The 22,202-nt window shown below is 42.1% G+C and overlaps 1 protein-coding gene across 1 annotated transcript in view; it reads left to right on the top strand.

Annotated features, from left to right (window-relative positions):
* Window positions 1-22,202, top strand: part of mccc2 (methylcrotonyl-CoA carboxylase subunit 2) — a 124,287-nt gene that overhangs the window by 69,664 nt on the left and 32,421 nt on the right. The window contains exons 11-14 of the mRNA XM_072281174.1: window positions 3,801-3,873; window positions 7,939-8,015; window positions 17,631-17,697; window positions 19,240-19,396. Coding sequence (XP_072137275.1) covers window positions 3,801-3,873; window positions 7,939-8,015; window positions 17,631-17,697; window positions 19,240-19,396 — 374 coding nt within the window. The remainder of the gene's footprint in view (window positions 1-3,800; window positions 3,874-7,938; window positions 8,016-17,630; window positions 17,698-19,239; window positions 19,397-22,202) is intronic.

Raw genomic sequence — 22,202 nt, 5'->3', positions numbered from 1 at the left:
CATTGTGTGGGCTGAAGAAATTAGTTTAGTTAGTAATTTGATTACTAATTTAGTTGGTTCAGTACAGCATTGTGGGCTGAAGTGCCTGTTCCTGTGCTGTAGAGTTTTATGTTCTCTGTCAATATCAAATACCCCTCACGATCTTACTGGTCTTCCATGTCCTTCTCCTTGGCGAATACCAATGTGGAGTTTTCATTTAGGACCTCACTTCACGCACATCCTCTGGCTCCAGACGTACTATAAATCCTCTTCTTTGTTGGCCGGCTGGTGGCGCAATGACAACAGCACCAGACTCCGGAAAGAAGGTTCCTGGGTTTGAATCCAGTCGGGGCCGCTCCTGAGTACGCTTTCCATCCATGCCGGGTTGAGTGTTGAGATCGCAACTCGACCTTGTGAAATAAAAGGGAAAAATACTGTGAAATGTCTGTGTGAGGAGTGGCGCGCCACACAGTGTCTCTCTCTCTCTCTCGCTCCGCGCCTTGTAAAGGCATGAAAAAGACATTGTCCCGCCAACCTCGCACATGCACGCACGCACACACACAGATGCGCACGCACGCACCAAAAAAAATTCTCTTCTTTGCTCTTGTGGACCCATATTTTCCCTAGGAACTTCTTGCTTCATATATATGTATGAAATGTGTCACAATTTTCCTTAATCCTACTTGCTAAAGGCATTTTTTGGTCCATTTTTAGACTACCTGGTTATTTGTTTAAGTTCTTTCCTTGTTCCCTTATATTCCTTATAGGCCTTGTTCAATTTCATCTTCCTTTACCTTATATATGTTTCCTTGTTAGTCTTAACTAAACTTACACCTTTTCTTGTCAGCCAAGGTTCACAAACCTTGCCATCCCTTTCTTTTATTGACTTTGGATTCCCCTAGCACTACCACTCAGTTAGACCTTGACCTACAGAGAGCCAGGGCTTGGGAACAGAGGCATGAGGAGAGATGAATTGTGGTTGGCATTGGTGGGGTAATCTGGGTACAAGAGGGAAGATGCTGCACAACTGAGGAAGAGAGATTTGTTTTGAAGAGCACTTGTGTCAGGATGAAGGTTAGAGCCAGAAGTGGAGTGGAATTCCCTTTCAGGCGATGTTGTAGGTCCAGACCGGGAGATCAAGTGTGAGATCCAGCCATTGGTTTGGAATCCTTTCAATGTTGGAGAGGAGTGACAATGTAGGTAACAATTTAACTTTCCTGGTCCCCAAAAGTTGGCACTATGAAATTAAGGCCGTGCTCTCACGGAATGTCCTACAACATCTGCTTGCTGGACATTGTAGTCCAATGCCCCACGAGTGCTCCTTAAGCAGAAGAAAGATGGTGCCTGGCGCCTCCCTGAGGTAGAAATTTATCAAGGTGATCTTTGCTGCCTCCCTGAGATGGAAACTCTCTGAGTAACAGACCCTGAATTATTTATTCATGTTTGCTGACAAGATTGAACCAGAAGTACTGCAACCAAAGATTACTCTAGGCTTGAGTCATAGAGCACTACAACACAGAAACAGACACTCCAGCCCATGTAGTCTGTGCCGAATGGGATAGAGAGAGTTAATAAATCAGCCATGATGGAATGGTGGAGCACAATTGATGGGCTGAATAGCCTACTTCCACTTTTATGTCTTATGTTCACCCCTGGCAGGGTGTTCCATGCACTCACCACTTTCTGTGTGAAAAAAAACCACTTAACTCTAGCATCGCCCCTATACTTTCCTCCAATCGCCTTAAAATTATGCCCACTCGTATTAGCCATTTCTGCCTTGAAATAAAGTCTGGCTGTCCACTCTGTCTTTGCCTGTTATTATCTTATACACCTCTATCAGTGACAAGAGCCATAGGTTACTGGTGCAGAAATGAGCACACAACAGCGCAGCGAGCAGAGCACTGTACTCGGAACAATGAGTGCAGACCTTTTAACCTGCTTGTACAATGTGAAGACAGCTTTAGTTACCTCAACTACTGTATACTGAACATCCTTGACAGTACCTTCAGAACTTTTCTTTTGCCTGATGAGTCTAAAGGGGTAATTAAAGAGAAGCTAATTACCACTAATTACTCCAGTAAATAATTAGGTTTGGACTTTTTGGGTTATAGTTCACACACTTGGGATCAGTTGTGTTAAAATTGGAATTGCAAAATGAATGGATCTGAAATAAAACTTTTCCAAAAATATGATTGATTGGTTTGGACAGCTGATGAATTATTGGTACCAGCCCAGAGCGTTACAAGCTGTCACACTTGCGAAAGATCAGATCTGCGAGTCTGTAGTGGCCAGTGTGATCATGTTTGCTGTTGTGTGCTGGGGGAGGAGGCTGAGGGTAGCAGACACCAACAGAATCAACAAACTCATTCGTAAGGCCAGTGATGTTGTGGGGGCGGAACTGGACTCTCTGACGGTGGTGTCTGAAAAGAGAATGCTGTCCAAGTTGCATGCCATCTTGGACAATGTCTCCCATCCACTACATAATGGACTGGTTGGGCACAGAAGTACATTCAGCTAGAGACTCATTCCACCGAGATGCAACACTGAGCATCATAGGAAGTCATTCCTGCCTGTGGCCATCAAACTTTACAACTCCTCCCTTGGAGGGTCAGACACCCTGAGCCAATAGGCTGGTCCTGGACTTATTTCCATCTGGCATAATTTACATATTATTATTTAGTTATTTATGGTTTTATATTGCTATATTTATAGTCATAGTCATACTTTATTGATCCCAGGGGGAAATTGGTTTTATTTATACTCTATTCTTGGTTGGTGCAACTGTAACGAAACCCAAGTTCCATTGGGATCAATAAAGTATGACTATGACTATAGATTGGCTCTTTGCAAATGAAATAGTGCTCAGTATTGTGAGTGTGAGTTGGCCAGCTGACAGCCAAGAGCTGGAAAGTGCAGGTACAGAGGAAATGTTTCTTGCTTTTCACTGCAATGTATCACTGTAGTTTGGCTTTGGACCCAAGTGCGCTTGTCAAGAATGGGTTGGGTAAGAAGTATTTGCAATCTTGGGGTTAGAGAAGTCTGACTGGAATCCAGTGGAATGCCCTGGTAAATGTTTTACTGTTAATATTGCAGGGTGTTTCATGTAATGATCTTGTTGTAGAAGCAGTGTTTGATTTACTGTTAGTCATAAGGGATGCTTAGGAATGTGGGCCATCCCATAAGCAGAGTGGAACGTGGAGAAGGTTCTAGGGAAGGTTGGGGGGAGCGGCTTTGTGATTGACACAGTATGGGTGTTTGTCTTTTCTTCGGCGGGAGATGAAGAGGGAAGATGCTGGAGAGGCAGGTCATGGGAGTTGATCTAGTGGGAAAATGTGATTCAGTAGAGCCAAGGCGCAGAAATCTACCAAGGTTCGATGAATATGGCTTTTGAAAGATTTGTTCTCCAACCTGTGCACATTTGACTGTTAGTTATAATGCACCCTCTTTTGTTCTTTTTCTTTCTTTCTTTACTAACTTTTTGGTTAGGGTAATGTTCACAAATATACTTTATAATTGTATGCAGTGTGCGATCTGTTATTTCATGATGGCTATTACAGGGCGGTAAATTGCATGGCATTCACAAACCAGGGTTTGGGTGGGCGATACATCCCAACCCCGCAGATTTGGCATGACCAAAGTCATATACTCCCTCGTGTACAAAGCCTGAGAAAGGTGGGTTCTTGCCGTGGAATCCAGTGGCTGTCAGTGAGAGGCTAAAGAGTTGCATTTCCAGAGGCACTCAGGAAAAGGGGGTTTCATTGTTTGAAATGTTTTAATATTTTTAAACAAACTCCATTGCTGACTCATTATTATCTTTCCAGGTAATTGCCAGAATTGTGGATGGAAGTAGATTTCATGAATTCAAAGCCTTTTATGGGGACACTTTGGTTACAGGTACAGTTTTAGTTGAAATTTATGGTTTGATTATTAAAGGTTCAAAGCTTAATTAAAGTGTACACATAGTCCTTTTGTGGAAAATATATAATCAATGCTTGTCATAAATATCTGAATCTTCTTTAAAAGAGCAATTATAGATAATGTACAGAATGCTCATAATAATAATGGCAAATCAGTTGTTTACCATTACTATAACAGAACTGTGATCAAAACAGTGAAAACTCGGAGAGATTTGGGAAATTAATTTAACCACTGCTATTTCATCACATAAAGATGGCTGTATTAGGAGTATGGGATACTGTTTGCTGGCCCAAATTTGCTCTATCATTCAGATTAGGTCATGGCTGAATTCACTGTACTCTCTACCTTCATGAATCCATGCAATAACTCTTAAAACTCTCCCACAATTTGTACAAAAACCCTTCAAACCTTATTCAACTATCTACCCACCTCTGTCTTACAAGTGTGTGGAGGGTTTGCTTCTAGTCACCAATGGGGAAGAGAGCTGCAAAGATCTTGGGTCTTGGAAAGGAAACTGTTTCACCTTACCTATCTTAAAAAGGTAACTCATTATGTAAAAACAATGATCCCTATTTCTAGGTTCTTCCATAAGAGAGAAAGAAAAATCAAATCCATCTTGTTGATACTCTAGATTTCAGTCAAGTTCCTTTAATGATCCCTATTAGGACCAAAATAGGACCAATCAAATGTGACAGTGTAAAAGTGTGTATGAGGAGATAGCAGAGATACTTAATGAATACTTTGCTTCAGTGGAGGCCAAGTCATTGGGTGTATTTAAGGCAGAGATTGATAGGTATCTGAGTAGCCAGGGCATCAAAGGTTATGGTGAGAAGGCGGGGGAGTGGGACTAAATGGGAGACTGGATCAGGTCATGATAGAATGGCGGAGCAGACTCGATGGGCCGAATGGCTGACTTCTGCTCCTTTGTCTTATGGTCTTATGGAAAAGGATCCTGGTGATTGTAGTGATGGCCTCCAGCAGACTGAAAAGCCTGAACGTGTAGATGTTAAGAAAGAGGATGTGCTGGAGCTTTTGGAAAGCAACATGTTGGATAAGTCACCGGGACTGGATGAAGTGTACCCCAGGCTACTGTGGGAGGCGAGGGAGGAGATTGCTGAGCCTCTGGTGATGATCTTTGCATCATCAATGGGGATGAGAGCGGTTCCGGAGGATTGGAGGGTTGCAGATGTTGTTCCTTTATTCAAGAATAGGGAGAAGAGATATCGCAGGATATTATAGACCAGTGAATCTTACCTCAGTGGTTAGTAAGTTGATGGAGAAGATCCTGAGAGGCAGGATTTATGAACATTTAGAGAGGTATAATATGATTAGGAATAGTCAGCATGGCTTTGTGAAAGGCGGGTTATGCCTTACGAGCCTGATTGAATTTTTTGAGGATGTGATTAAGCATATTGATGTAGATAGAGCAGTAGATGTAAAGTATATGGATTTCAGCAAGGCATTTGACAGGGTACCCCATGCAAGGCTTATTGAGAAAGTAAGGAGGCATGGGATCCAAGGGGACATTGCTTTGTGGATTCAGAACTGGCTTGCCCACAGAAGGCAAAGAGTGGTTGTAGGCAAGTCATATTCTGCATGGAGGTCCGTGACCAGTGGTGTGCTTCAGGGATCTGTTCTGGGATCCCTTCTCTTTGTGATTTTTATAAATGACCTGGATGAAGAAGTGGAAGGATGGGTTGGTAAGTTTGCTGATGACACAAAGGTTGGAGGTGTTGTGGATTGTGTGGAGGGCTGTCAGAGGTTACAGTGGGACGTTGATAGAATGCAAAAATGGACTGAGAAGTGGCAGATGGAGTTCAACCCAGATAAGTGTGAGGTGGTTCATTTTGGCAGGTCAAATATGATGTCAGAATATAGTATTAATGGTAAGACTCTTGGCAGTGTGGAGGATCAGAGGGATCTTGGGGTTCGTGTCCATAGGACACTCAAAGCTGCTGCGCAGGTTGACTGTGTGGTTAAGAAAGCATACGGTGCATTGGCCTTCATCAATCATGGGATTGAGTTTAGGAGCCAAGAGGTAATGTTGCAGCTATATAGGACCCTGGTCGGACTCCACTTGGAGTACTGTGCTCAGCTCACTACAGGAAGGATGTGGAAACTATAGAAAGGGTGCAGAGGAGATCTACAAGGATGTTGCCTGGATTGGGGATCATGCCTTATGAGAATAGGTTGAGTGAACTCGGCCTTTTTCCCTTGGAGCGACGGAGAATCCAAGGGATTGCTGGTAACAGTGGCGGAGGCAGATACAATAGGGTCTTTTAAGAGACTCCTGGACAGGTACATGGAGCTCAGAAAAATAGAGGGCTATGGGTAACTCTAGGTAATTTCTAAGGTAAGTACATGTTCAGCACAGCTTTGTGGGCGGAAGGGCCTGCATTGTGCTGTAGGTTTTCTATGTTTCTATGTTTATTTCTAGATTCTTCCATAAGAGAGAGAAAAAAATTCAAATCCATCTTGTCGATACTCTAAATTTCAGTCAAGTTCCTTTATGTTTTTTCATACTGCAGTGTGAACAGGTCGAGACCATCCCACCTTTCTTACAGTGACGTTCTGCTTGCTTTCCCAGGTACTCCCGTTGCCTGCACTGGGTCCTGTGTGAACCATTCAGGAGGGAATTCCAGATTGTTTGGATAATTTCACATCCTCCCTCATTATATTCCATTTGGTTTTTCCTGCTTGGTTAACTTTTATCCTTGGTTCCTCATCTTAATGTTCTCTCCCACCATCTTCAATTTATTAGGAAATTTCAGCAAAATGCCTTGGGTGCCCTTATTTCAGATTACTTCTATAAATCCTAAAATGATCAGCTGCTCAAACTGGTTGGTGTTCCTTACTCAGACAGTAATACAGAGTAATTCTTCTTACAAAGTGTATTGAAAGTTAGGTTTGTTAAGGAAAAGAGCAGTCTATCAGGTCAGTTCAAATAATTGTGATGTTTCCTGGTGGTTTATAAGCAGTATTTGAGTGCATAAAATCATTTTCAATAAACGTTTAAATTTTGATGGAATATTTATTACGATCGTAACTTTAAGAATCAGGATCAGGATCATAGAATATAGGACAAGCTCCTTGGTCAACTTGTTAACCTACTCAAAAATCAATCTAATCCTTCTCTTCTTCATAGCCCTCCATTTTCTGTCATCCATGTGCCTAATTCCCCTAATATATATCTGCCTGTACTACCACTCTGGCAGTACATTCCACGCACCCACCGCTCTCCACGTAAAAAAAAAATTAATTCTGACAATTCCCTCGTATACTTAACTCCAATCACCTTAAAATATGTCTTCTTGTATTAACCATTTCCGCCATGCTGAAAAGTCTCTGGCTATCTACTCAATCTTTGCCTCTTATCATCTTGTACACCTTGATCAAGTAACCTCTCATTCTCCTTTGTTCCAAAGGGGAAAAATCCTAGCTCACTCAGCCTATCCTGAACAAGACACGCTCTCCAATGCAGACAGTATCCTGGCAAATCTCCTCTGCACCCACTCTAAAGCTCCCACACTCTTCCTAAAATGAGGCGATCTGACACATGCGTGATGTTTGTTGTTTTGTGGCATAAAAGGAAATACTATAAGTTGCAATAAAAACTAAACTAAAATTTAGGTGCTTGCAAGTAGTGTAAGGGGGATGTCAGAGGTAAGTTTTTTTACACAGAGAGTGTGGAATACACTGCCAGTGAAGTTGGTAGAGACCGATACAATAGGGTCTTTTAAGAGACTCTTAGATAGGTACATGAAGCTTAGGAAAATAGAGGGCTACGTGGTAGGGACAGTCTAAGCAACTTTTAGAGCCGGTTATGTAGTCGGTACAAAATTGTTCTATGTATGTTTCTAAATAGATCCTAAAACATTAAGTGTGCATCTTTAGGCTCTTGTACCTCCTCCCTGATGGTAGTAATGAGAAGAGGGTATGTCCTGGATGGTGAGGTATATAAAATTATTGTGATCAAAGTAGTATTTAAGACCACATTTGCTTAAAATTTCCTTAGTGTTTTTCTCCTCTGGTATATTTCAGGATTTGCAAGGATTTTTGGATATCCAGTTGGCATTATTGGAAACAATGGAGTTCTTTTCTCAGAATCTGCCAAGAAGGTTTGTTGACAGCATCTGTTTCATATGATTGCAATGTATTCCATTTGCAATAAATAGAAAGTAAATACTAATCCTCTGAGGTGAAAAACTCCCACTACCTACCCGTAGTTACCTACGAAAAACACGAAAGTTCAATGATAAATATCAAGAAGTTTGAAAGAGTGCAGAGAAAATTTACAAGGATGTTGCCAGATCTTGAGGTCTTGGGGGAGGGGGGGAATGGAATCCTGGCTGACATGGACTAGTGAGTTGAAAACCAGTTCAACCTCCACCCTTGGCTCTGAAATCTTAATCTTTTAGATCCGGCTCGGTACTGAAATCAACCGAATATAAGCTCGTTTTTCACTCTTGTGCTAGGACCCCACCCCTTCAATCCAACGTGATACCTACTCCAGCAATGGCCAATGGGCCTGTACCTGCATTCTGGAGAGTGCAGTTCACCGAGTCATTCAGGATACTGCAAAAACATCAGATCATTCAGACGATTCGAAAACACAGCTCTCAAAGGGAAATTACAGGCTGCAGATGTCAGTAATCGTAATCCAGAAAAAAATTTGGTATATTTAGTAGAATAGTTAGTAATTTTGTTAGCTGCCTACAAAATATCTCTGTATATCACCAGCACGTTCTTGAGCCAAGAATGGTTGTCTTGGAGAAGCAATTTAATCAGGTGCATGTTATACACATGCAAGAGTCTTCAAGTTGAGTGATGATTTGAGGGACCTGGGCCACAAATGGAAAATGCCCAGCTGATGACTGTCCCAGTTTTCTGCAGAATCTGCAACAAGTCCACTTTTAACAGTCCGCAAATAACAACAAATCAGGGAATTTTAGTTAGCAGTCAGCTTAAAAAAATACAGAAATCTAGAGTAGCACACAGAATGCTGGAGGATTCAGCAGGTCAGGCAGCTTCTATAGAAAGGAATAAACAGTTACCATTTGGGCCAAGATCCTTCTTCAGGTAAAGATCTGTGGTATGAAACAGTTTTATAATGACAGTGGAAAAGGCACATATACAAAAACGTACCAAGGGTACTTTTGAACATTTGACACAGAAAGACCTGACGCTCTCTTGCACTCTGTCTGTTGTTTTCTGACATTTTGTGTATTGACTAAGTTTATTGCATTTCTATTTATTGAACCAGTAACACAGCAATGCGTCATGCATTTGAGCATCTTTACGCCTAAGACTGAACATCAAAAACACAGGCGGTTCTCTGATTATTCTGGTCTGCAGCCTCCATTTGCCTCTTTTAACCCACTGATCAATTGTAAAATTATAAAGACAAATTTTAATTGTACGAGGTGTACATGAGCCATTTCGAGAACTAACGGTATTGTGACACGTTTACTTACACACATCCACCTGGGAGTGAAATGTCAAACTGCTCCCTGACTGCACTGATTAAACTTGGCTGATTTTAATCAGATATTTAGTCACAAAGTCAATATATTCCATCCTTGTAAACATTACCTGGGCGTAGCATCTGCTGCTGATGGATTGCCTTCATTACCTTTGCCTTTACTTTGTGTAGGCTGAGTTATTTCTGTTTCACAGAATTACAATTTGCTGAATTAGTGAATTCCCCATCCCCACCAACATCAGAATCCGAATCACTGGCATTCGTTGTGAAATTTGCTGTTTTGTGCTGGCAATACAGTGCAATACCAAAAATATACTATAAATTGCAAGAAGAAATATCCTAAAAAATTGAATAAATAGTGCAAAAATAGTGAATTAGAGTTCGTGATTCATGGTCTGTTCAGGAATCTGATAACAAGGAGGAAAAAGCTGTTCCACGAACGTTGAGTGTGGTTTTTGGGCTCCTGTACTTCCTCTTTGGTCGCAGCTTCCCTTACTCTATTGCTGAGGTGCTGACTTCTACCAGGATTTCAGTGCATAACCACTATCCACTCTGCACAACCATCATCCATTCTGGACCAGAGTGCCAGAACAGTGTGCAGACAGCTGTTGTTAAGACCTCAGACAGAGTCAGGACTCAAAATGTTGAGCGCAGTCCGAAATACACATGTCTTGAGTTGTGCATATTTTAAAGAACATAGAATATAGAACAGTACAGCACAGGAACAGGTCACTCAGCTTACAATGTTGTGCCGAACTAGCTAAAAAGCAAATCACAAACACCCAAACACACTAATCCCTTCTACCTACACAATGTCCATATCCCTCTATTTTCCTTATATCATCGTGCCTATTGAAACGTCACTTAAAAGCCTTTAATTTATTTGCCTCTACCACCATACCAGGCAGTGAATTCCAGGCACCCACAACTCTCTGAGTGAAAAACTTGCCCCTCACTTCCCCTGTGAACCTACCCTCTCTCACCATCAAAGCATGCCTCCCGGTATTCCACATTTCAACCCTGGCAAACAAATATTCCCTGTCTACTCTATCTATGCCTCATAATCTTATAAACCTCTCTCAGTTCTCCCTTCAGCCTCCGGTGCTCCAGAGAAAACTACCCAAGTTTATCCAGCCTCTCATGATAGCACACGCCCTCTAAACCAGACAGGATGAACCTCTTCTGCACTCTCTTCAAAGCCTCAACATCCTTCCTATAGTTGCACGACCAGAACTGTACACAATACTCCAGATGTGGCTTAGCCAGAGTTTTATAAGGTTTCAACATAACCTCTTGGCTTTTCAATGCAATAAGTATCATAGGAAAGGCAGATGAACCCAGGGCATGGATCAACACCTGGAATTATGATATTGTAGCCATTGGTGAGACTTGGTTACAGGAGGGCCAGGACTGGCAGCTCAGTATTCCGGAAGTCCTTTGTTTTAGACATGACGGTGTGGGAGTGATCAAGGGAGGAGTGGTGGCGTTAGTAGTCAAGGAAATTTTCGCAGCAGTGCTCAGTCAAGACAGACTGGAGAACTCCTCTAGTGAAGCTTTATGAGCAGAACTGAGGAATAGGAGAGTTATGACCATGTTAATGGAGCTATATTATAGATCACCCAACAGTCTATGGGACTTAGGGAAACAAATTTGTAAAGATTCTATAATGTTGCAAGCAACATAATGTTGTCATAGTAAGTGATTTTAACTTTCTACACATTGACTGGGACTCCTATACAGTAAAAGGACAAAATGGGATAGAGTTTGTCAATGTGTTCAGGAAAGTTTTCTTAATCAGTACACTGAAGTCCCAACGAGAGAGTGTGCGATACCGGATTGGCTATTAAGGAATGAGACAGAGCAAGTGACAGAAGTTTGTGCTGGTGAACACTTTGCATCTAGTGTTGACAAGCCGTTAGTTTCAAAGTAAATATGAAAAAGATACCCCTGCCTCAGCAAGGACCTGGACCATTACAATTTGCTTATTGCCACAATAGGTCAACGGCAGACGCAATCTCAATGGCTCTCCACATGGCTTTAGACCACCTGGACAACACAAACACCTACATCAGGATGTTGTTCATCGACTAATGCTCAGCATCTAATACCATCATTCCCAGAATCATGATTCAGAAGTTGCAGAACCTGGGCCTCTGTACCTCCCTCTGCAATTGGATCCTCAACTTCCTAACCGGAAGCCACAATTTGTGCGTATTGGTGATAACATATCCTCCTCGCTGATGTTGTGCACCTCAGGGGTGTGCTTAGCCTACTGCTCTACTCTCTTTATACCCATGACTGTGTGGCTAGGCATAGCTCAAATACCATCTACAAGTTTGCTGACGATACAACCATTGTTGGTAGAATCTCAGGTGGTGACGAGAGGGCGTACAGGAGTAAGATATACCAGCTAGTGGAGTGGTGCCGCAGCAACAACCTGGCACTCAACGTCAGTAAGATGAAAGAGCTGATTGTGGACTTCAGGAAGGGTAAGACGAAGGAACACATACCAATCCTCATAGAGGGATCAGAAATGGAGAGAGTGAGCAGCTTCAAGTTCCTGGGTGTCAAGATCTCTGACGATCTAACCTGGTCGGAACATATCGATGTAGTTATAAAGAAGGCAAGACAGCGGCTATACGCTATTAGGTGTTTGAAGAGATTTGGCATGTCAACAAGTACTCTCAAAAACTTCTATAGTTGTACCGTGGAGAGCATTCTGACAGGCTGCATCACTGTCTGGTACGGAGGGGCTACAGCGCAGGACTGAAAGAAGCTGCAGAAGGTTATAAATCTAGTCAGCTCCATCTTGGGTACTAGCCTACAAAGTACCCAGGACATCTTCAAGGAGCAGTGTCTCAGGAAGGCAGCGTCCATTATTAAGGACCTCCAGCACCCAGGGCATTCCCTTTTCTCACTGTTACCATCAGGTAGGAGGTACAGAAGCCTGAAGGCACACACTCAGCGATTCAGGAACAGCTGCTTCCCCTCTGCCATCCGATTCGTAAATGGACATTGAATCTTTGGACACTACCTCACTTTTTTTCTAATATACAGTATTTCTGTTTTTGCACATTTAAAAAAATCTATTCATAAGAACATAAGAAATAGGAGCAGGAGTAGGCCACCTGGCCCATCAAGCCTGCCTCGCCATTCAATAAGATCATGGCTGATCTGTCTGTAAACTTAGCTCCATCTACCTGCCTTTTCCCCATAACCCTTTGTGACGACAAACCAAGTTATCAGAAGATTGATGCTGATGAGAGAGATAAGGGAGACAATGGAGAAACATTCAAAATGCTAATAAGAGAGAAGAGAGAGACTAACGAGAAAGAAACACATTTCAGATATTGACAGACCGATTGCTTTGAACCTGAACTGTTTGAAGTTTGATGGACGGGCGATACCCCAGCAGGGGGATAAAAAGAACAGGTTCACTAAGGCAAGGGACACACCATGAGATCATGAAATAACGAGATCCTGGAAGAGTGGTGTGCCCCCACAAGTGGTGAGTGGGGTGCCGCAGGGGTCGGTGCTGGGCCCGCAGCTGCTTACCATGCCTCCGACTCCATGTATCCGTATCTTATTTATAAGTCTCTTGTGCAGCATCTTATCGAACGCCTTCTGGAAATCCAAGTATTCGACATGCACCTGTTCCCCTCTATCCACTGCACTCATGTCCTCAAAGAACTCCAGTAATTCCATATTCACTATATGTAATTAATTTACTTGTTTTTTTTTTCTCTGCTGCTAAGTTAACTAATTTCACATCGCATGCCGGTGATAATAAACCTGATTCTGATTCTGGTCCATGGGTTGAGGTTCTAAATTGGAGAAAAGTTAATTTTGATGGTATCAAAAAGGATCTGCCAAGTGCCTTTTAGGCCTCCGGGGGCTTGCAGCAGATCTTGATCCGCTGGAAAAATGGGTTGAAAGATGGCAGATGGAACTTAATGCAGACAAGTGCGAGGTGTTGTACTTCAGTATAACCAACCAGAGTCGGTCTTTCACAGTGAACAGTAGGGCACTGAAGAGTGCAGTAGAACAAAGGGATCTGGGAATGCATGTCCATAATTCATGGAAAGTAGTGTCACAGGTAGATAGGGTTGTTAAAAAAAAAGCTTTTAGTACATTGGCTTTCAATAAACAAAGTTTTAAGTACAGGAGATAGGATGTTATGTTGAAGTTTGTTTAGGACATTGGTGAGGCGTAATTTGGAGTATTGTGTGCATTTTTGGTCACCTAACTGTTGGTCAGAAAAGATGTAAATAAGGTTGAAAGTGTACAGAGAAAATTTACAAGGATTTTGCCAAGTCTGGAGGACCTGAGTTATATGGAAAGATCGAATAAATTTGGATTTTATTCCTTGGAATGTAGAAGATTGAGAGGAGATTTGATAGAGGTATACAAAATTATGCGGGGTATAGATAGGATAAATTCAAGCAGGCATTTTCCCACTGAGGTTGGATGGGATGACAACTGGAGATCTTGGGTTAAGGGTGAAAGGTGAAAAGTTTAAGGGGACTTATCCATTGAGAGGATGGTGAGGGTGTGGAATGAGCTCCAGTGCAAGTGGAGCATGCAAGCTCCATATTGCCAGCCTCACTAAGGCTTTTGCACAGTACTGTATTTGTCAGCATGAAGTGGAGAGCGAGTTTGTAAGTCTGGCAGGAGCAAAGGATGTGAGGGTGGAGCACTGCGGGTGCACTGTGGAACAGGTGGCAGAGAAGGAGTGCCAGGGCAGGGTATTGCCCTGAAACACCAGACAATATCATTTAATTCCTAACAATTGGTTTATTGATCATTACAGAATGCTTCCCGTTCCCTCCCCTCTCCTTTCCTGTTTCTCCCCTTCCCTCTCTCAATTCACAAGAGAGTCAGGTTTATCAGCAGCAGCAGTAGAGTGCAATCCATAAGATTACTCGAGGATCGTGCAAAAATCTGAGGCACCCCAGGAATATATGTGCCAAAGACTTCTACACAGTACTGTAGTTCCATCACCCTAGCTGAAGACGGAATCTAGCTTTAGACCACTGCACCCTTTCATCAGTTATGCACTGTATGCAAATGTAATGTGTTCGTATAGTTTCACAATGGTTAACTGTATGAATTTAAAATATCCCAATGTGAGTCCCTACTGGAAATGCTGCTTAACTAACTAAGCCAGAAAGCTTTCAATCTCTCATTGAGCTGTTCTCTGTATCTCCTCATGGATAGGAGGTACATTACTGGCCAGGCTGTCACTTACTGCTCACACTGTACCTGGTTACACTTGACAGGTGAGCTGCTGCTGTCCGTCCACAAGATGGCAGCTTGGTTTACCAGACCAGAGAGCGATTAAATGTTGATCCTGCCCTTTAGAAGTATTTGATTAGCGGGGGAAAAAAGCATTGCGTTTTAAGACGTGTAGGCTTTTTCATAGTGGCATCACATCCTTTATTTTTGAAGTATTTATGTATAGTCCAGACGATTCCCAGCCCACCGATATCATCTGTAGACTGGCCTCCGACGCCTGCTAGGTGACACCTTGGCTTTGAAGCCCAGTCCTCATGTATATAAGACGCAACCAGACAAATATATATGTATGTAGTCCAGACCATTTTAAACCTTCAGTCGCCACAGCTGTGCTATGCCACACCTAGTAGAGCACGATGGCTCAGGAGCCTCATCTTCCACAGCTGAAAAGCAAGCGACCTCGCAGTTTGAGGCCCAAGCCCATTGAGTGGTGCTAAAACAACATCTGCAGTCGGCCACAACAGTGCTTGTCTTCAGCTGAGCAAAACCCTGAGAGGACAGCTCTGATTCCATTCCGGACACCGTGCCACACTGCCCCCGGTGAAACGCAAGGGCCTTGTCACCTCACTCAGGGTGGCTGCAAACAGGCGACACCATGGTTTCAGGCCTAGTCCTCACTACAGCTGAGGACTCTGCCCCTGCTAGCGTTCAATGAATCATCTTGACCATTTAATATCACAATGGCTGCACAAGGACTATTTGCCTAGATTTTGTGGTCATCGCTGAGATGCCTGTGACCTCCCCCCCCCCCCGCCACCAATCAACGTAATTACCCCCAGTGCACATGTAGTGCTGATCTACTCAAGCCAATTTTCTGCCCAGAACTGGTGAACCATTATGTGGAGGGTGGAGGTTTCAGGATAAATTTTGATCATGAAAAGATTAGGCAGCTCAAAGCCTTAGCTGTTGAAGGTTTTGCAAAATTCAGAAATATTTTGTATCTTTAAATTGTTGAAACACAACAAAATACTAAAATTAAAGCGTTTTAATAAGATTAAATGCATTTTATGGACAACTTTAATAACTTTAAAAAAATTATTTTGAACTATTTAAGAAACATAATTAAACCTGTTGTGGTCCCTTGATCCATTTCTTCTCCATTCATATTGATGGGAATGTTCGTGTATCAGGTCAGATTCAATGCTTGTTGTTCAGGAATCAAAGTTTGAAGTAAATTTATTATCAAAATACATATATGTTACAATATACAACCCCGTTGAAGCATTTCAATATTGGGGTAAGTGTAATTGAGTGAAGTTATTCCCTTTGGTTCAAAGGCCAGATTTTTGAGTCACTACATTTCATGCTTCAGTGCTGATTGCATGATGAATCCAATCCTGAGCACAGTTGGGAAAACAAGTTTGGATGTTCCTTGTTCTTCAGTGGAAATACAGGAATCCAGAACTTGTAGGCCCCTGTTGCAGCCCTCCACAAAGCTGGAAACAAAATTTACCTTGTTATTCCCCGTACATTTCACTTCCCAAAAAGAAGCCTCAACTAAGCTTTTCCAATTCTGCTTTATGTATTGATTTTATTTTCATTTCGAGATGCAGCATGGTAACAGGCCCTTCAGCCCAAAAGCCCGTGCCACCCAATTACACCCGTCTGACTAATTAACCTACTAAACTCTATGTCTTTTGCATGTGGGTGGAAACTGGAGGACCCAGAGAAGGCCCCTGCAGACATAGGGAGAATGTAAAAACTCATTCCAGACAGAGGTGGGAATAAAACCTGGGTCTCTGGTGCTATAATCCCAGTATGCTATGGTGCCATGCCGTCCAAAATGTTTAAATGTTTTCTTCATCAATACTTCTGAACTCACCTGGTCATTTCCCGAAATCCTTGAAGATCTTTCTCTTCATTTCTTCATTCCCTCTTGAAACTACTTTTATACCTGCTTCCATGAGGAATTCAGGCAAATTTTAAAACTATTTTAAAAATTATTTTATTTAGAGGTACAGTGCAGAACCCACTCTTTCAGCCCTACTGTGATTTCAATTCCAGGGTGAGGTGGTTTGTGTGGAGTATAAAACCCATCCCACACTATACCTTTATACTTTATACTTTATTGTCGCCAAGCAATTGGTACTAGAGCGTACAATTATCACAACAATATTTGGTTCTGTGCTTCCCACTCCCTGGATTACAAATATTAAATATTAAAAATATTTAAAATAGTTAAAATTCGTAAATATTAAAAATTTAAATTATAAATCATAAATAGAAAATAGAAAAATGGAAAGTAAGGTAGTGCAAAAAAAACGAGAGGCAGGTCTGGATATTTTGAGGATATGGCCCAGATCCGGGTCAGGATCCGTTCAGCAGTCTTATCACAGTTGGAAAGAAGCTGTTCCCAAATCTGGCCGTATGAGTCTTCAAACTGCTGAGCCTTCTCCCAGAGGGAAGAGGGACGAAAAGTGTGTTGGCTGGGTGGGTCGTGTCCTTGATTATCCTGGCAGCACTGCTCCGACAGCGTGCGGTGTAAAGTGAGTCCAAGGATGGAAGTTTGGTTTGTGTGGGATAAGTTCTCATTTCTGTGATTAAAATTCCAGCATGAGGTGATTTGTGTGAAGTATAAAACCCATCCCACCCTATACCTGTGGGATAAATTCTCATTTCTGGCTTTTCAATACTGGTCTTTTATCCTTTCATGACATCTCTCCAAGCCACTGAAGATACGCTTCTGTTGTTATTTAATATGTATGATGTTGGCATAGTATTTGCTTTAAGCGAAGTGATAAATATAGAACAAAAGTTAATAATTTAGCAGTGTTTAACATGTGTTCAGAGTTGTGGTGTTCTAATGGAGTTTTGTGGTCTATTTCACCCTGACAATGGTTGCATGAAATGGGAGGTTTTCTGCTGTTAGTGATTTACTGCTGTCTTGGACATTTATTTCAATGACCTAGAATACAAAACCCCAACACCTTCTAACCAAACCACTTTTGAATTGCAGGGAACACATTTTATTGAACTTTGCTGTCAGCGGAATATCCCCCTTATTTTTCTACAGAATATCACAGGTGAGAAAAACAGTCCATATCCAATCTCCTCTTACCATTGCATAGGCGGGGGTATACTGAAAACTGTCTCAATCCAAATTTATTCTTAATTACTGTTTTGTTATGTTTAGAGCACCCAATCCCAGTGCAAAGCCGAAATTCTAATAAGAGCCTCAAATATCTATTTGAGTAACACTAGGATGCTGTGTGCCCACGCACAATGAGACTACATTTCTTTTAAATGTAATTTTAACAAATGTTACTTCAGTGGTTTAATTGCAACCCACTCACTAACATGCTCCTTGACTGAGCTCCAATGAAGGAACCTTTTAAGGGAAAAAAAACTGTAAAAAACAGATAGCAAAACAAAATAATCAGACATTAGCCAGGAATTATATTGACAGACATCTCAGTACCTCTCCTTTATTTATCTATCCATTTCCCAGCAATCCACAGACCCCTTGGTTAATGGCTGGGGTCCATGGCAAAAAAAGCTTGGGCACCCTGACTTCGAGATCCAGCCCAACAAGCCATGCCACGCCACCCCACAACCTTACCTATTTAACTCCAGCCTGTACAATTTACAATGCCTAATTAACCTACTACCTGGCACGTCTTGGACCGTTGGAGGAAAGCAGAGCAGCTGAAGGAGATCCATGTACGTGCAGGAAGAACGTACAAACTTAGCGTCAGGAGAGGTAGCAGAGGATTGGAGGATAGCCGATGTTGTTACGCTGTTTTAAAAAGGATCTAAACAGAAGCCAGGAAGTTATAGGCCGGTGAGTCTGACCTGTGGGAAAGTTATTGCGAGATATTCTAAGGGACCGAATATATAAGTATTTGAATATACATGGAATGGTTAAGGATAGCCAGAATTGTGCATGATATAAACCAAGCTTATAGAGTTTTTTGAGGAAGTTATCAGGAAAGTGGATGAAGGCAAGGTACTGCATGTTGTCGACATGGATTTCATTAAGGCATTTGACAAGGTCCCGGATGAGAGACTAATCAAGAAGGTTCAGCAGCTCGCCATTCAGGATGATGTAGTAAATTGGATTAGGTATTGGCTTTGTAGGAGAAGGCAAAGAGTGGTAGTAGATGGGTGCTTCTCTGAAAGGAGACCCGTGCCTAGTGCTGTGCCACAGGGATCAGTGCTGGGTTCTTTCTTGTTTGTCATCTATATTAATGATCTGGTTGATAATTTGGTTAAGTGGATCACCGAATTTGCAGATGACACCAAGAATGGGGTGTGTGGACAGTGAGGAAGACTATTGTGGCTTGCAGCAGGATCTGCATCAGCTGGCAAAGTGGGCTGTAAATGGCAGATGGAATTTCATGCAGACAAATGTGAGGTTTTGCACTTCAGTAGACCCAACCAGGGTAGGCCTAACATCGCGAATGGGAGGGCATTGAGAAGTGTGATAGAACAAAGTGTTCTGGGAATACAGGTCAATAATTTGTGGAAAGTGGCATCACAAGTAGATAGGGTTGTAAAGAAATGTGTTGTAGATTCTTCTGAAGCTTCAGTATGATGTGATTAATTGTTGCTGTTTATCTTTTAAGGCTTCATGGTTGGGAGAGAATATGAAGCTGGTGGAATAGCTAAGGACGGGGCGAAAATGGTGACCGCTGTTGCATGTGCAAATGTTCCTAAAATCACTGTGATTGTTGGCGGTTCCTATGGAGCGGGAAACTATGGAATGTGCGGAAGAGCATACAGGTATGGTGGAATTCTTTGAAGAAATAACAAGCAGGATTGATAAAGGAGAATCGGTTGATGTTGTGTACTTAGATTTTCGGAAGGCCTTTGACAAGGTGCCATACGTGAGGCTGCTTAACAAACTACGAGCTCATGGTATTACAGGAAAGATTCTGGCATGGATAAAGCAGTGGCTGATTGGCAGGAGGCAAAGTGTGGAAATAAAGGGAGCCTCTTCTGGCTGGTTGCCAGTGACTAGTGGTTTCCATAGGGGTTTGTGTTGGGGCTGATTGTTTTTACATTATATGTCAATGATTTAGATGATGGAATTGATGGCTTTATTGTAATGTTTGCAGAAGATATGAAGACAAATGGAGGGACAGGTAGTTTTGAGGAAATAGAGAGGCTACAGAAGGACTTAAACAGATTAGGAGAACAGGCAAAGAAATAGCAGATGGAATACAGTGTCGGGAGGTGTATGGTCATACACATCTTAGAAAGGATGTGCTGAAATTGGAGAGGATTTAAAGAGGGTTCATGAAAATCATTTCAAGATTGAATGGCTTGTCATATGAAGAGCGTTTGGTGGCTCTGGGCCTGTATTCACTAGTATTCAGAAGAATGAGGGGTGACCTCATTGAAACCTATCGAATAGTGAAAAGCCTTGATGGAATGATGTGGAGAGGATGTTTCCTGTGGTGGGAAAGTCTAAGACCAGAGGACAAAACCTCAGAATAGAGGGGCGTCCTTTTGGAATGGAGGTGAGGGGCAATTTCTTTACCCAAAGAGTGGTGAATCTGTGGAATTCTTTGAAAGCTGTGGAGGCCAAGTCTTCATGTATACTTAAGGCAGAGGTTGATAGGTTCTTAATTAGTCAGGGCATGAAGGGATACAGGGAGAAGGCAGGAGATTGGGGCTGAGAGGAAAAATGGATCAGCCATGATGAAATGGCCAGAGCAGACCTGATGAACCAAATGTCCTAAAATCCGCTCCTATATCTCATGGTGTTATCATCTTATGGTCAGTGGTTGGACAGCTGGTGTGTCTGTGGTATTGGCCAGATAAACCTTGTTCCTTGTAATTGAAGATTAAGATGAGGTTTGTTGTACAAAAAAAGGAGGGGCACGGACTTCTTGGAATGAATATTTTTGTCGTCTTTTCTATATTTTCTTTTGTTCCTATAAATAACTGGAAGAAAATGAATCTAAAGCTAGTATATAGGAAAATATACAAACTTTAGTAAATTTACTTTAAACATTGAAGGAGGTTTTGCCTACAGCAAATGAAGAACACAATCATAAATTAGAATCCCTAGTCTCTCTAGTAAGGCCATCCAAAGAATTTCAAAATGGAAATCCAGTACATGACAAATAACTGCAAGTCAAATGAACTGTGTCTGTGTATTGGGGGAGTGAGAGAGGAAGAAAATGAAAAATACTCTGGACTAACAAATTATTGAGATAGAGTAAAGTGAGGAAAAGCAGTAAGCCCTGTGTGGTTATCAATTACATTAATCTTCATGGATAGGAGTGTACCTAATGATGGTGAATGTTTGCTTCAGGATGAGTGGAACATATTTTAAATCATTTGACATCTGGGAGCTCAAACGCTTAGCTTTGAGACCCTCAGGCCATGCGTCAGCTGTAGACGGTAGTCCGGTGTAAGTGTCAAAAGACATACAGCAGCTCACAGCCTGCCTATCCTTGTCATCAGCCATCCCCCCAGCAGTTCCCACCTTAGCTTCATGAAATACTTCGGGACCAACGAAACCAGAGTGCAACCCAGTCAACATCAATGTCAGGGAACTGTTTACAGGGAAGATTCAACATTCTGAATGCTGAAACCTGTTATCATTCGCAGAGCTTTGGAGACAAGAAAAAGAAAAGCCTCATTTAACAGTCTACTGCGTGAAAGAATTAGAATCTAGCCTGTCATAGTCATTGGGCACACAAGGCTATATTTTCTGTAGATTCCTGTCTAAGACATTTAAGCTTCAAAGATCAAGTCTGAATTGATAGTCTGGTAATTCAGGTTTGTTTTGATGTTTTGCAGTCATATGGCTAACATAATATTTTTAAGGTGATTGGAAGAAAGTACAGAGGTAAGTATTTTTACAGAGTGTTAGATAGTGGTAGACTTGTCATTTATTTCAAGAGGAATAGAATATAAAAGTAAGGAGATAATGCTGAGGCTTTGTAAGAGACTAGTCAGGCCGCACTTGGAGTATCAACAGTCTTGGGCCCCATATCTCAGAAGTGATGTGTTGTCATTGGAGAGAGTCCAGAGCAGGTTCACGAGGATGATTTTGGGAATGAAGGGATTAACATATGAAGAGAGTTTGACAGCTTTGGACCTGTACTCCCTGGAATTTAGAAGAATGCAGGGGATCTCACTGAAGGTGTACAAGATGATGAGAGGCATTGATCGTGTGGATAGTCAGAGGCTTTTTCCCAGGACTGAAATAGCCAGCATGAGAGGGCACCATTTTAAGGTGTTTGGAAGTAGGTACAGAGGAGATGTCAGGGGTAAGTTTTTTACACAGAGAGTGGTGAGTACGTGGAGTGGGCTGCCAGTGACGGTGGTGGAGGCAGATACCATAGGGTATTTTAAGAGACTACTGGATAGGTACATGGAGCTCAGAAAAGTAGAGGGCTATGGGTAACCCTAGGTAATTTCTAAAGTGAGTACATGTTCAGCACAGCATTGTGGGCTGAATGGCCTGTGTGCTGTAGGTTTTCTATGTTTCTATGAAACCTACCGAATGTTGAAAGGACTAGATAGGGTGGATGTGGAGAGGATGTTTCTTGTGGTGGAGAATCTGCAACTA

Source organism: Mobula birostris, chromosome 17, assembly GCF_030028105.1.
Source record: "Mobula birostris isolate sMobBir1 chromosome 17, sMobBir1.hap1, whole genome shotgun sequence".
Lineage (NCBI taxonomy): Eukaryota > Metazoa > Chordata > Chondrichthyes > Myliobatiformes > Myliobatidae > Mobula > Mobula birostris.
The sequence above is the reverse complement of the archived record's forward strand: the minus strand, read 5'-3'. Positions and strand labels throughout refer to the sequence as shown.